The sequence below is a fragment of the Stegastes partitus genome, unplaced genomic scaffold (assembly GCF_000690725.1).
Source record: "Stegastes partitus isolate 25-593 unplaced genomic scaffold, Stegastes_partitus-1.0.2 Scaffold124, whole genome shotgun sequence".
In the NCBI taxonomy this organism is placed as follows: domain Eukaryota; kingdom Metazoa; phylum Chordata; class Actinopteri; family Pomacentridae; genus Stegastes; species Stegastes partitus.
The window spans coordinates 481,398-496,037 of record NW_007577855.1 but is presented as its reverse complement, the minus strand read 5'-3'; the positions used below and the strand labels follow the sequence as shown (position 1 = coordinate 496,037).

At 43.4% G+C, this 14,640-nt stretch overlaps 2 protein-coding genes across 3 annotated transcripts in view; one reads left to right on the top strand and one right to left on the bottom strand.

Moving 5' to 3' along the window:
- Nucleotides 1–4,381, top strand: part of ntn1a (netrin 1a) — a 58,981-nt gene extending 54,600 nt beyond the window's left edge. For both annotated transcript variants that reach the window (XM_008278486.1, XM_008278487.1), the window contains exon 7: nucleotides 1,253–4,381. In XM_008278486.1, the coding sequence (XP_008276708.1) occupies nucleotides 1,253–1,581 (329 nt within the window). In that variant the 3' untranslated portion in view covers nucleotides 1,582–4,381. The remainder of the gene's footprint in view (nucleotides 1–1,252) is intronic.
- Nucleotides 4,382–4,668: 287 nt separating this feature from the next.
- Nucleotides 4,669–14,640, bottom strand: part of stx8 (syntaxin 8) — a 43,499-nt gene continuing 33,527 nt past the window's right edge. Inside the window, exon 8 of the mRNA XM_008278485.1 lies at nucleotides 4,669–5,385. Within this exon, the coding sequence (XP_008276707.1) occupies nucleotides 5,321–5,385 (65 nt within the window). The 3' untranslated portion in view covers nucleotides 4,669–5,320. The remainder of the gene's footprint in view (nucleotides 5,386–14,640) is intronic.

The window sequence follows — 14,640 nt, the reverse complement described above, 5'->3', positions numbered from 1 at the left end:
CCGCTAGTGGCTGCTGAGGACAGAGTGTGCTGATGTTTGCATAATGTCCAAGAAAAAGCTTGGAAGGAAGGGAGAGAAGAAAAAACACAGAGCCTTTCCTTCCAGCGTGACACAGATCTTTGAATGCGGCGGCTACTCTTCAGTGAAAAGCTGATGCAGCAAACTGAAGCCAAAAATAAGGCTTTCATTATAACAATAAAAATAGCTGCATATCTTCATGCAGGAGAGAGGTCTTTGATTTAATTACCTCAATAACTATCCAGGGACATGGTGCCATGACAGAAACAGTCAGTGGAGTAGGGAGGCCAACAGTCGAGGAGGATTTGGACAGATTGTTGAGCTGAAAAAGGTCAAAGCAAAGCAAAGAAGCATCACGTGGCAGGAATATGGTGGGCAAACTGCTTGGAGGTTTTTGGGGATGCTAGCTGCTTGGCTGCAGGGATGTAAGTTTCTGACTGAAATATCTCAACAACTGCCATAAAATCCTCTGCAGATATTCATGGTTCCCAGAAGATATATCCTCCTTAGTTTAGTGATCATCTGACTTCTTGCGCTCTATGTGGCTCCATTTCATCAGTGGAACTAACAGCATTCACTAGTCTGCTTTGTTAAGCCCATAGACTGTATAAAAGATGGACGTAGCAACCGGTCCTGAAAAATGAAGCCAACCCGGAAGTGTCAAAAACCTGCAATATCACTACGTCCACTCGCTGCTGGCTCCATAAAGCCCTGGCTCCCATAGACTTGAATTGGAAAAGAAGTGATCACAGATCACCAAATACTGCATTCCTACAGCTCAGGATGTGTTTATTAGTTTTCATGGTCAAATCCAGAGATCAGGTGGCCAATCTGAAAATAAATCAATACTGAATTTTTAAAAATCGTCAACATTTTGCGGGGCAAGGGGCGTGGCTGGCTTGATTGACAGTCAGCAGTGACCATAGAGACGAAGCGAGCAGAAGGCGGTAAATGTGGGCGGGCAGAGAGGGCCCGCCTCTCAATCCGTCTGACCAATCACTGCTCCTATGGCTCCGCCCCCCTCTGACGATTTTTGAAATCCAAGATGTCAACCAGGAAGTAGCAAAACCCTGGCTTCATTTTCTCAGTGCAGAAACCAACGGGTGATGTCACGGTAGCTACGTCCATCTTTTATACAGTCTGTGGTTTTGTGCTAATTTGACACTAGGATGCTGGATTGCATGTTTTGTTGGATGCAGCGAAACAAACTGATCTCTGTCGCTTCACTCTGCAGCCGTCCAGGTGCACATCCTGAAGGCGGACAAAGCCGGCGAGTGGTGGAAGTTCACCGTCAACATCATCTCCGTCTACAAGCAGGGCGAGAGCCGCATCCGTCGCGGGGACCAGTTCCTGTGGGTCCGAGCCAAAGACGTGGCCTGCAAGTGTCCCAAGATCAAACCCGGGAAGAAGTACCTGCTGCTGGGGAACGACGAGGACTCCCCCGGCCAGAGCGGAGTGGTGGCCGACAAAGGCAGCCTGGTTATCCAGTGGAGGGACACGTGGGCGCGCAGGCTCAGGAAGTTCCAGCAGCGCGAGAAGAAAGGCAAGTGCAAGAAGCCATAGATGGCATGGGGAAGAAGAAAAAAAAAAAGGTGGAAAGGATGCTGGAGGAGGAGGAGGAGGAGAGGGATTCAAGAGAAAAAAGCTGAGCGGGTGATTGGAGGAGGAAAAAAAAAAAAGAGACACACAGAGGACCACGGACAGAGAAGAGACTGTTTATGTCGCTGCTTTTTTGTGTAGAAGCATGAAGAGAATTATTTAGGATGATTTTTTTTTTGTTTTCTAGTGAACTTTTGTTGAAGGAGCTCACCTTGCAGATTTGGTTTTATGGTTTATTTTACTTTGAGATTCGTCTCTCTTGTGGATTTGCCGAATTTGCACCTATTACCAGTATATAACATTATTTTGTGTTTTGTTTTCTTTATCCCAGTATGAAATCATTATATTTTATGTTCTAATTTTATGGACTTTTTTTTTTTTTTTCTTGCTGGTGCAAAAGAAAAAAAGACAGAAAGCCACTTAACTACCGCTGCAATTTTTTATTTTTATTTTTTTTGCCTCTGCATGGTTTTTAAAAACTGTATTCTTAGCTAAGAAGCGAGCTTGTTTCATCAAAAGTCTTCACTTATCTGATCGAGGCAGTATAACATTTCCTTCATTGAGATTTGTGCCATAAAAAAAAAAAAGTGTTGTTGCTTAAGCCACAGAAATCCTTTCCCGTGTTGAAATTCAGGTATATCTGCAAAAAAAATAAAAAATCAGTTTTTCCTAGATTTTCATCTGTCAGGACTTTTACAGATTTAGAATATGCAAGTGACAGAAGAAGAGGATCAGGGACAGAATACAGTATTGAGGAAAAAAAAACAGCATTTGTGATTAATTTCCCCTCAGACCTGCATGTGAATGCTTCTCATTGAGATTGTAATGTTCAGTAGACTAAACGGTGCTGCTTTTGGTACTAATTTTAAAGTTGTTTTTTTTTGCGGGGGAGGGGGAGGCGAAGAAAAGAATGCATTTAAAATCACTGATTTCACTTTCAGTAACTGTGATTTATTTTTTTTTACTCTTTATTTCACAAATTCAGTAGAAGTTTTAACAAGTGAGTTGAGGGCAGGAGGCCACACACATTGGTTATTATAAAATTCATGAGTAGAGCTAATGAGACGGGCGCTTAAGTGGCTGCAAAATAACATTTCAAATGAATCGCATCAGCATTGCAGTGACGATACTCCACGTGCTCTACCGCTTGCTTCCCAACGTAGATTATTGTGCAACGTGAATGCAACGTTAGAATGGCGCGGGTGAAAGTAGTGCACCCGCCCGCGGCTGCAGGAGCTGCATGTTCTCAGAAGGTACTGACAAAGAAATGCAACGATACAAATGTTTATATGGTGCATCTCTTCACACCAGCTCATGGACGACTTTGTGTTCAAATGGATCCTTCAAAATGGGTTCGAATGAGACCGAGGAGGGAAAAAAAAAAAGTGTACGAATGGCTGCCGGCTACCAAATCTGTCTTAAGCGAGCTGATGATTACACCTTAACTAGTGCAGGTTGTGGAAAGCAATATCACGAGAAGGTGGTCGTCTTACCTCGTGGCGCAGAAACGAATCCTTACAGTGCAGAAAAATGAAAACGCCATGACTTAAACCCTCTCACCGGCTTGTATTCATCCAGAATACCTCCTACGGTACCGGCGCATTGCAGATAAATACCTTTGCAGTCCGCGCGCTCCTTTTGCAAACACAATGCACGACTGTACATTCACCAGGAGGACACTGTGCTGCGACCAGTCAGGAGCTGCAGGCTCCCCATTGACCTGCCATTTTAATTCTCTTCACTTCAGCACCGGCAGAGGGAGAAACGGGGCTGAATCGCAATCACTTGTCGCTGCTCGATTCAAACCACTTTTGTTCGTTTGTGTGTATGCAGTTCTCCGAGGAATGCCTGGTTAAAGAAAAAAAACAACACACAGCTCAGGTTTGTGATTTCAAACCACAACATCATGAGCAACATGTTTGGGAGACTTGTTGTCTCAAAAAAATCCCGTTTTCTAACAGTCCCCGTGGCTCAAGTGAATGTAAAAGGGGGTTTAAGATGATTTAAAGGCAAGATTTTAAGTTAACGGACCCTAAAATTTGATTCCTCTATCTCAGTTTTCCTTTTTTTCTCCTTTTTAAACAAACTACAAAGCTTTCCCAATGATGACAAGTTAGAACAGACACCTGATCTGCTGATCTCCATATTTACATTTAGGGTTTGATGGAATTGTTTTTTTTTCACTGTGCAATCAATCAGCTGATTGTTTTCAGGCCGACATGATGCTACATGCCGGCGGCTCCTCCAACAACGACCCGCTGACACGTTCGGTGCATTTACATGTTTCACCGTTAAACCTACGACTTCATGTTCAGCTTTTCTTATTCGACACGACGTACTCTGTAATCACACCTCTCTGTAGCCTCATGCTGTAAATTTTCTACAACCGTCTCCTGAGCAATGGTTTGACAAGCTTCCCGATGAAACGCTACACACACACACACACACACACGTCAAAGCATTGCTTTGTGTTCATACTATGAATTGTAAATGTTGTTGTCACCATTGCAGACACTTTTTTTGCAATGTTGTTTTACAATGCCTACTAATATATTATGGTTATTATATATGAATATATTTAATGACACAAGACATTGTGGATTTTATTGTCTTTTTCAACTTTTTTTTTTTTTTTTTACTTGTTTGTGGTTGTTTAGATCGTTGCCATTAAAGAAGGAAATAATAACTACTGAACACACCAACCTGGTAGAACTAAATTCAGATTTTCAGTTGAAATAAACTCTTGTTACATTGAAAAAAAAAACTCTTTCGCCTCCGTGTGTCGCCTCGAATGATTTCCCTTTTTATTTGTTTGGCTAGTAAGCTAATGCCCCGGCATGCGGTCGGCTTCTCTCCGTTTACTGGTTCATTCAAGTACAGTAGAAAAAACAGCACGATCCAGGTTTCACGATGGAAAGTATGAAAGTGGTACAAGTCGGTCGAGACTTTGTCAAAGGTCCACTCCAGCAAAAAAAAGATCAGGTTACAAAACACTCCGGTCCTCCAGAGACGGGCGCGACGGGCATGAACGCAGACAGACAGGAGTCCAGGGACTATTAACTGGAAATGTCATTTATTAGAAATTACAAGCTGAATTGATTTACAAGGAAGGAAAAGAGCCGCGTTAGTAACACAGCCGAGCTGTTTGTTTTGGCTACGAGCTGCTCTCTAAACATCGTAAAATCCAAACAAAATGATAACATTACGGCTGCTACAGTAATGCATGGGTAAATATAAGTGAGTGTGAATATTGCAAAGCCAGTGGAATCGCTGCACCCAGCGTAAACCTCAGGCCGACCGCAGACGGACTCATGAAAGGAAAGCTGCTGCCTGCGGGAGGTCCTACTGTTGGGTCACGATTCCCCCAAAGTCCAGGCTAAAAATAACCTTACAAACCTCTGAATACTTTACCAGTTGCTTGATTTGTTTGATTTGACAGTTCAACAGCGATTAAAGAGGACGATTTACACACTAGCAATATTTAGGAAACATAAAAAAAAAAATACCTTTATCCCAAATTACTGCTAAATAAGTTACTGCTCTTCACTTCACATTCACTTTCACCAGTTAGTCTCGATGTGGAGAGCAAGAATGATGATGGGAGACTGTGTCCAAATGAAAATCTGTACATGTGTGCTGTGGATGTTTTCAGCTGGTAGTTTGTATCCGACTGCAGCCGTCCGACCGGCGACGTCTTCATCGGCTACACCGGCCACACAGCGACCACTATGATGGCTATGAGGAGCAGCACGATCACCACCAGCATCCCTGAGAGGAAAACAAACGAGACACGAGAAGGGAAAATGAGAGATGGCAAAAACCAAACCAGTTGATGTTTTTATTCCAAACTCCAGGAGTCCCGTTTGGTGGAACTGTTGGAAGCTTGGTTTTATAATGTGATAACACGCCTCGAACTGGCCATTTGTTGTAAACAAACATGAGCCAAATCCATCCTCCATCCTCTCTAAACATGATCTTGTGCCTGCGCCTCACATAAGAATGCAATCAGAAGGTGCTTTAAAGGAGGAAAACCACACGCCAGCACAATACGGAGCTGTTAGAATCACAGCTCATTCAGATGAAGTCAGCTTTTTATTATCACTTTTTTTTTTTTTTATACTTAATGTTAGGTCACTACAACCCCTTTGTGATAAAACCTTTACAGCTTAAAAAACTCTTTTTAACTTTAAAGTTGAAAAGGCAAATGTCAAGCAGCTGAGAAACTCCAAACCTGATTTGAGACAGACTGGGAGGGAAGGAGGGGAATTCAGCAGGCACAGGGGAATACGCTTGGAAGAGGTAAGGAGCCCACATACCTCACTACTAATTTTCAAAGTCCTTGATCTGACGCGAGTCCCAAGTGCTTATGCCCTTGCAGCGTATCGCCATTCTTCTCTTGATGACTTAATGTAATTTACATGCGTTCGACGGCCACAAAAAGCTTTACTGCCACAGATTGCGCACTGTGATAGGCATATGTTTCTGATTCCGCCCTGAGAGGATAATCATTGTTTTTCGCTGATACTATGGCAGCAGAGAAAAAATGTGCAAAAGCTCACTCACACTTCATCAAAGTGCTTTACCCCCAGGACCTGAAAAATATTACAGTTTTTATTGTAGTCACCACCCAGGGGAAAAAAAAACGCTGTAAAATCCACTGCAGGTAGAACTTTTATCCTCCGTGAAACAGATGCACAGTGGACATCTTCTAGACTCATTCAGTCGGAACCATTTTGAAGAAATGTACCTTTAACTCCACCGTTTTTAACAGACAAATAGTTTAAATTGCAGAGGACTCCACAGATTGACATGCAGAGAACTAACGAACTTTTGCAAAACATCTTATGTTGCAGGAATTAGAAATAAAATCTGCAACCACTGCAAAAAAGAGAGAAAGAAACCAGAACTTAAAAAAAAATAAACAAAAGTAGTGAATAAAAATGGAAAATAATGACAAACATTAGTAGAAACTATGATTTTAATCACTTCAATACAGAAAAACACTGTAAAAAGAAAAAAAATAGTACAGTCGTGACTCGATAATCCGACCCTTAACAATCCAAAACCTTGCTATCCGACAGGTTTTTAGGAAAAACGAACGGAACCCATGAAAAACAGCCTTAACATACCGACAGCCTTGGATTCTGACTCCGACATGACATTTTATGTCACATTAAGGATAACGGCGTATTATCTGACTGAACAATCCCACAGATTGGCTACGTTCACACTGCAGGACTTGATGCTCAATTCAGATTTTGTTGTGAGTTCGTTCACGTTTCCAATTAAATGCGACTTGTATGTGATCTGCTGTGTGAACTTCATACGACCCAAAAGTGTCCCGCATGCACAGAACAGGACACAGTGATGTCACACGCAGCGAGCGTGCTCAGTGTTCACGGGAGAAAACACGGATGGTAACGGTGGAGTGTATCTGCTACTCCCCCACCTCCACCAATGGTGGAAACAGAACTGTGACCACTATCCTAAACTGGCATCAGCAGCCAAGTGTTGCCTGTACGTTCCGGTCACTTCCGCCCCGTCAGAGTGCTGCCCCGGGGTGGAAGTGTCCCCCAGACCATGCTGAATATCCATCATTAATTGGGCCCAAATATCCAGAGCCCAGACAGTGCTATTGGGACCAGCCCTACTAGTTATTATAATAACTATAAACAATAAATATTAACAACAAACGACCCTTCCAGCATCAAGCCCTCCTTGTATCTCGACCTCCATCTTGACAATCCGACAGCCTTGCTATCTGACATAAAAGAAGGTTTTACATTTAGTGTCAGATTATCAAGTCACGGCTGTACTATATCGCAGGGACAGTGTGTTTCCACTTTATATTATGATTATAGCTGATTGCTGATGTACAATATTAACGTATATGTTTGTGGGACACACATGCTATAAACTTCTTGGCTCAGTCATCCATTTATGAATAATTATATATCAGTAGATTTACTGTAGACACATTCTGAATCTCAAATATCAACATAGTAACTGGCCTTCAAAATTAAATGGTGGAAGCTCAACAGGAGCACATTAAAACCACTATTCAAAAAGAGAGTCCAATTAAATATATGGAACGTGACCAAAGCTGCTACCGTGGGCCTCCACCCTTCATGCAGCATCACAATCTTTACACCAGAGGCTGCAAATGATCGCTTGTCCGAGGCCCCCCGTGAAAAAGCAAAATCCGATAATCACGTCAGGTTTTTACAGATACTGATGCAGACACGTCGCCCACAGTGGTCCCAGCGGTAATAAGAGCATTAGGAGCTGTGGCTCCATCAGATTCCAGCCCAGCTGCTCCACATTGAGGGACACAGCAGTGAGTTGATGGTGTGGCTTCTATCACACGCATCATAAACACTCGAACATCTTTACAACGCGGCGCTCTTTCCCCCCGTCTATATTCAATAACTGACACCGCAAAACTATGCTCCACACACACAGAAGATATGGAAAACATTCGCCAAGGTTTCACTGTTTCCCCTCCTTCTTCTTCTTCTCCTTCTGGAACGGCACTGGAGTGAAGATTTCAAACAACTGCATCTGAGGGCTGTCAATAGTTCCCCACCGCTGACTCAATTTGTCCATTGTTATTTAGCATGCGGCTGGTATTTTACCCAGCCTTTTCGCTTTTGGTTTACATTTCTCCCATTCTTTGGCTCTCTCTCTCCTCCTTGCATTCCCATCCGTGGCCTAATTGGTCGTCTTTCCCACAGGGAGAGAGTCAGGCAGAGAGACATAAGCCATGCTGAACAAATTGCTTGCGGTGGTGGTAGTGGTGGTGGTCTGATGAAATGTAAGGCTGATGCCGGCTCCTTTGCCAGCACATGTGGGGGCATGGCTGTGAGGGGCCCAGATGTTTCGGTACCTCTGGTCCTAATGTGCCACTCTTGTCTTCTCTCTTGTATTTCTTTTAGCAAATCGCTCGACTGTCTTCCTCGACATGGAGTTAATTCTCTGGACGAAAAAGGTGTTCACGTATGTGGGTCCGCAGGCCACGCGTGTTCGGAGTTATCATTGGTCTAGACGGCACCTCTCCTCCTGATAACTTACACATGTGAGCATAATATAAATGTCAAAGCAGAAACACACGCTCAAACGCTTGTGATGACTCTTTAAAAGCCTCCAGCTTAAAGCAAATACACACACACATTGGCGGCAATTATCTTTGTTTGGGTGTAAACGATACCTAAGCAACACCCAGCCCATATTAGATTCAGACATCAGAATTTCATTCAGCCCGCTCCCAACATCTGTCAGCGACTCCATTTGACGCACCATAGCAACAGCGGCAATAAAGGCCGAGCTGTGGAACACATGCATACGTTACTGCGGCGCGGGACTCTCACACTCTCTAACATCACATAACAGTCAGTCACGAAGCCACATCAGACACCCACGCTGACCCTCGCCCTCCTCTTCTCTCTTTTGGACCGTCCCCGTCTGCCTCAGTAACTAAACAAGCTGCTCCTGACCCTCAGAGGGCCTCTAGAGGCTAATGACAATCATGGCGTTTGCTTCCCAAATAGATTAGGGCTGTGCTGTGACAGTGATGCTGAGGGGAATAGTTGGTGTCTGCTGACAGACTGACCACCCAGGAGGAGTTTTTTTGGAGGCTCTATTCTGGGTTCCTCCCATCTTACCAATTTTCAGACACATCAGTAAGACAAATCACGGAGAAAAACAATAATTGGTACGAGCCGGGCAGAGGCAACCCCCTGAACCTTCCCTCATGCCCCCCTGCCAAAAGTTCAAAGACCTTTTTGGACCACAAAAGGCGAGGATGACCTCCAGAGGCAGGGGACGAATTTTATGTTAACAAGATTAATGTGACGCTCGTCATTTTTCTCACAGCACAGCTGAAGCGGACGGAAACTTTTTTTTTTTTTTTTTAGCTTTCAGTACATCTAAACGTGTATTTTCATTTTAAAAATCTTAGTAGACACTGATTGAATATCATTTGACTTGGGATACAGCATATATAGATTGATGCAGATCTGTAAATTACCCTGCATGTGTTCTCCTTCAAGAAACCAGTAACTTCACATATTCTGTGGTTTCATGATGGTGCCGCATAGTTCTGCATTACTTCTACAGAATGCCACTCTGTTGGCCGTCCACATACATTAATACCTTATTTCTATTTCCAGCTAATCAAATCTTGCCTGAAGCAGTAGCATTAGCATTCTCTCATCGGCACAGCAGAGGCTACAACATAAAGCAAGCGCCGAGGACTCTGAACAACAACCGACATTAGAGAGACTTCCTCACACAAGTCCGGTTGCTACGATTAATCTACGGGAATAACCATGACCTGGATGACTGAGAATCCGCACAGACAACCTACATTAGCTTTCCTTCCAAGCCTCCTTCTATCTATCTTACAAACATGAGCAGACTTCTTATGCAGCACTTTAGCTTGTTAAATAAGCCATCGAACTCCACATCTGCAGGGGCAAAGTTAACCCTTTCAACACCATAGCCCGCTATACCGGTCTGCGGCTTTCACCCCATCTATAGCGGGCGCCGGTATATGGCGACTTTCTGCTACATTCATTTTGATTGACTGTCAGTGGGAATCCCCGTATGTGAACAAACGATTCAGTTATGAAATAAATTATGCAAATAGTAATAACTGCATACAGGGTTCTCGCCAGCGTCATAACACAGTAACGGCCCGTTAAGCTGCTGCCTGAAAAGCTGCAAATTGGGCCGATATGTTGTTTTTGAGGGTACGTAACTGGAAAAGATTTAACAGGCGCTGATGGAGTTTCACTACCGGTGCCTTCGCTGCTAACGTTGTTATTCGCTAGGATATTCGCCGCTAACCGTTAGCAGCAGCAAAGACCCACCCCGCTGTACAGGAATCCTGGCGAGGACTCTGGCATATGGCATATATCCCTAGTAAGTCAAGCCAAAGTTACTTGGTGTTGAAAGGGTTAACATCCAGTTGCAAGCTAAGCTCAAAAGCTAACTAGCTGGTGAGCTGCAGCACATTTATCTGCATGTAAATGTTGCTACAAATGTCACTTGTTGGACACTTTTACAGCATCCGTTCCTGACACGTAGTCTACGGTTTAAGTTTTATTTTCTCTTGGTCCTTACGATGCAACACCATCATTGTGGCAGCCGGCCAGCTGCTGTCAAACAAGCACAGACACAAACATGGCCGTCTATCCGGCTGAGGCGAAAAAGACCATTTCTAATATTTCCCTGACACTCTTTTAATGATACGAAACCATTAATGACATTGGCATTATTTTAACTTGCAGAAATGATGACTAAATATGATTTCAAATGGTCTTCATTTATTGCTAAAACTGTTTAGCTGCAAGTTTCAGCTAATCTACAGCTGTGCAAATTGTGATACTGTACTTATGCACAGCTAAATGGTAGCATCAGCAAGCTAACACGGCTACATTTTCAAGTCTGTTAAGAAGATATGTTTTTTTTTTTTAGTTTATTGTGTTAGCATGCTAACATGAGCTAACGAACACAAGCGAAGGCCGATCGAAATTTTAGTCTGTCACATATCTAACCATAAACCAAAGAATTGGAAAAGTATCGCTGACAGTCACTAAACTCACATTTCATTGTGTGAAGGGCATAAATGCTTGGACCACATTTGGTAGCAATCATTCGCTGAGCCTCATTGTGGTTGTAGGAGAGCCAGGGGATTCCCAGACGCAGTAATACGGCAACAATAGACGAACAATGAACTCTAGCGAGTACTGTGGTATCCTTCTATTAGACTTGAAGACATTTCCCAGCGTAGGTAAAACTGCTGAGCTACTGTGATGCAAGAAGGAAAGTCGGGGCATCTTCTCTGGTTGCAAAATCACTGCAAGTCCTCATCCATTAGGATTCATTCTTTGGTGACCAAGAATATCAAATTTCATGGCAACCCATCTCCTGAGTCATGCTCGCGTTTGATGATATTTATAGTTTTTTTTATGACATTCTTGTTGAGTCATGCAATTTACCTTTCTGGTCTGTCAATAAATTATCTCGTACAGTTAATATAAATGAGATTAGATGAAACAAGATGCGCCACGGTGTAATTTTGTGGTCTGAGCACATTAAAAGGAGTAAATTGTTCTCCCTCGAGCCCTGACAAAAATGAGATATGAAAATAGTTTTCAAATATTTAAAGATATCTTGAGGCGAATTTACTTTAACTTGCCACTCACTGGGAGAAATCTCAGATGTGGAAACATCATTAAGGGCGTAGAACTTTTAAGCAAGCCTTTCATCAGCTGCGTGAAACATGTTCAGCTGCCATTTCTGGTTTCCAGCAGTAGACCGTGTAAGGGTAATAAGACGAACAAGAGCTGAAACTAAATATCTCACTGATCAGACAAAGCAGAGTTTAAAAGCTAGATTTGTGCAGAATTACTGTTTCGCTGGCAACCCCTGACGTACAATTACAGACTCACAATGCTCTTCCTCCCCAAGACTGTCAAACTACTTGAAATGCGAGCAGGATTCACAGGGTTCCAGAAGTGACCCTCTACAAACCGAGGATTAGCTCTGTTGAGAACGGTGCTCAAGCGCTGATGCTGTCTGACGATGATGATGCTTTAACTCGCTCTACACTCCAAGAGATCCTTTGGTTCCGTAAACTAATCTGCCACACTAATCCTACCAAAGTCAAAGCCACTTCAGTTTCTCTTTAACGTCGAGTAAAACAAAGTGGTAGAAACAGTGAATCAGGCACCTCCGTTTTCTTTTTAACCACTGATCTACTGCTGCCTTTTGAGCCAGACTGTAGATGCTGGATGGATAATGTTGGACATTAGTTCTTTGCATTATCTGCATTCTGTTTAAATAAGCCAGTCTCTGTGTTCAAAGACCCTTGTCGCTGAAGATGCCTCTGGCTGCATGTTTAGGGTTGTTTTGACATCCTGCAGAATAAACTCGGGATGCCTCCCTGCAAGCAATGCACGAAGGAAGAGAATCTAAACACCTGAAATTTCAAACTATACTGCAAGAAATATGTCAAATTGAGAGCTGCTTTAATGCAGTTAACTCAAGTCCAAATCTAGATTTCGATGATAGGTGTCTCCACAAGCCTCAGCTGTACAAGAATCCAGTATGTTTCAACACAACGGACATTTCGCAACGCTACAGGCAACAGTCATGCACGGAATGCCACGGGAACCGTGATTTAGCAATATGTGGGCCCTTCCCTTTTGGTTAGATGACCCTTACGATAGCGAAGCTCACTCTTCTCCAGCATTCAAAAGTTTCCGAAAGCTTCACGATGCGTGGTGCGCACACACAAAAGCGCAAATGTCTTGTAATGATTAATACTGACCTACAGTGAAGAACATTTTTCAAATTTCTGGAAATGTTTCCAGCTTTTAACGCAACTTTGGTCTGTTCTTTACAATGCAGCGGCTACCAATAGTTATGTTAAGTATGCTCTTGGCTGTCAAAGCCAGACGTTCCAAAACTTTTACAAGGACTCGGCTGAGACATAACACCAAACACCGGCTTTGGATGAGAGGTGGTTTCAAAAATAAATAAAGTCTTAAAGCTAAGGAATTATAAACACGCTGCCATGGAGAAAGAGGGAAAGCCCTCCAAACAATTTGTGGCATGTTGTATTTTCAGTTCTTTCTCTGCTTGACACAAAGACGAGTGTCAAACAACTGAGGAGACGAACAGGGGGATGACAGAGAGGAATGGAAAAAAAAAAAGAGAGAGAGCATAGAGGTGAGAGTGAAAAAGACCATGGGGGGAATTTTCCATTCACCGAGAAGAAGACACAGACACACATGCCAGAACACCCAGACATGCACGAGAACATGCTTTGCAAACACGGTTGCAAAAATTTGCGCACTTGAAAAAATACACACCGTGCCAGCATACAGACATGCAGATGATCATGCATTGACACACACACACACACACACACACACACGGTCCATGAATATTCCTCAGTCTGGAAATGAGGGAGTTTGTTTAGTAAAAGAACTAGTTAAGCCAAAAGAAAGAAAAGAGTCCTGATTCTAACACAATATCAGCTCTGGGATCTTCAAACAAACTCACGCTCGGGCGCCATGGGGACACCACCAACAGAACCAAGCATTCTGGGGGCTGACCTCGCTATTGCCTGCGACGTTTCTGTCTGCGACCGCCTTTTAGCTGGGTCTCTGCGCGCAACAATGCAGTCTTTGCCATAGCAATGGAGTCTGGCATTTCAAAGGGCAAACCGAGTCTGGCTCACGCTGCCACATTCCATAGGTTGGCTTCAGCCAGCGAACACACCTCTTGTGGCAGCTGTTCTCCCCCCCCCACCTCTGAAAAACATGACCCGCTGAAAAAAAAAAAGGGGAAAGTCGTCTTGTAAACAGTAAAACAAAAGTTAAACAAATCAAAGCAGGGCCGTGCATTCACACAGCTTTTCAGGGAGGAACTCGACTTGGCAAAACGGGGAGTAGAAACAACAGAGGTGGATGATTTGCAACCCTAAGTAGACATTTGAGGATTCCTCAATGGGCTAATGTGCGAAAACCCCATTTGAGAGCCAGGGACACGATGTTAGCAGGCGTGACAGACAGAGTCAGTCCACCCACCATTCAGCAACAACATGCTCTGTAGCGGGAGGGCTTGTCCCCATCAGTGTCATTTTTTCAGCTCCATTAAGTGCCATTCTTTCTCGGGATGAGGGCAGCAATAGCACCAACACTGCTTGGTTCCTTTTGATAACCATAGGTTTTCTTTTCCCCGACAAGATTGCTTAAAAAAACAACTGTCAAAGATATACTGTCTGAGGAAAGTAGCACTCTTTTTGTCCAACTCTATGTCTCACAGCATCCAGTACTGCTCTAAAAACTGATTATGTATTTTATTATTCATATAAATAAATAGAGCACCGTTTTCTCGCAGCAAGAAGGTCGCCGGTTCACGTCCCGGTGGGGCCACCGGAATCTTTCTGTTTGCATGTTCTCCCCGTGCAGCGTGGGTTCTCCTCCCACACAGTCCAAAAACATGTTGAGG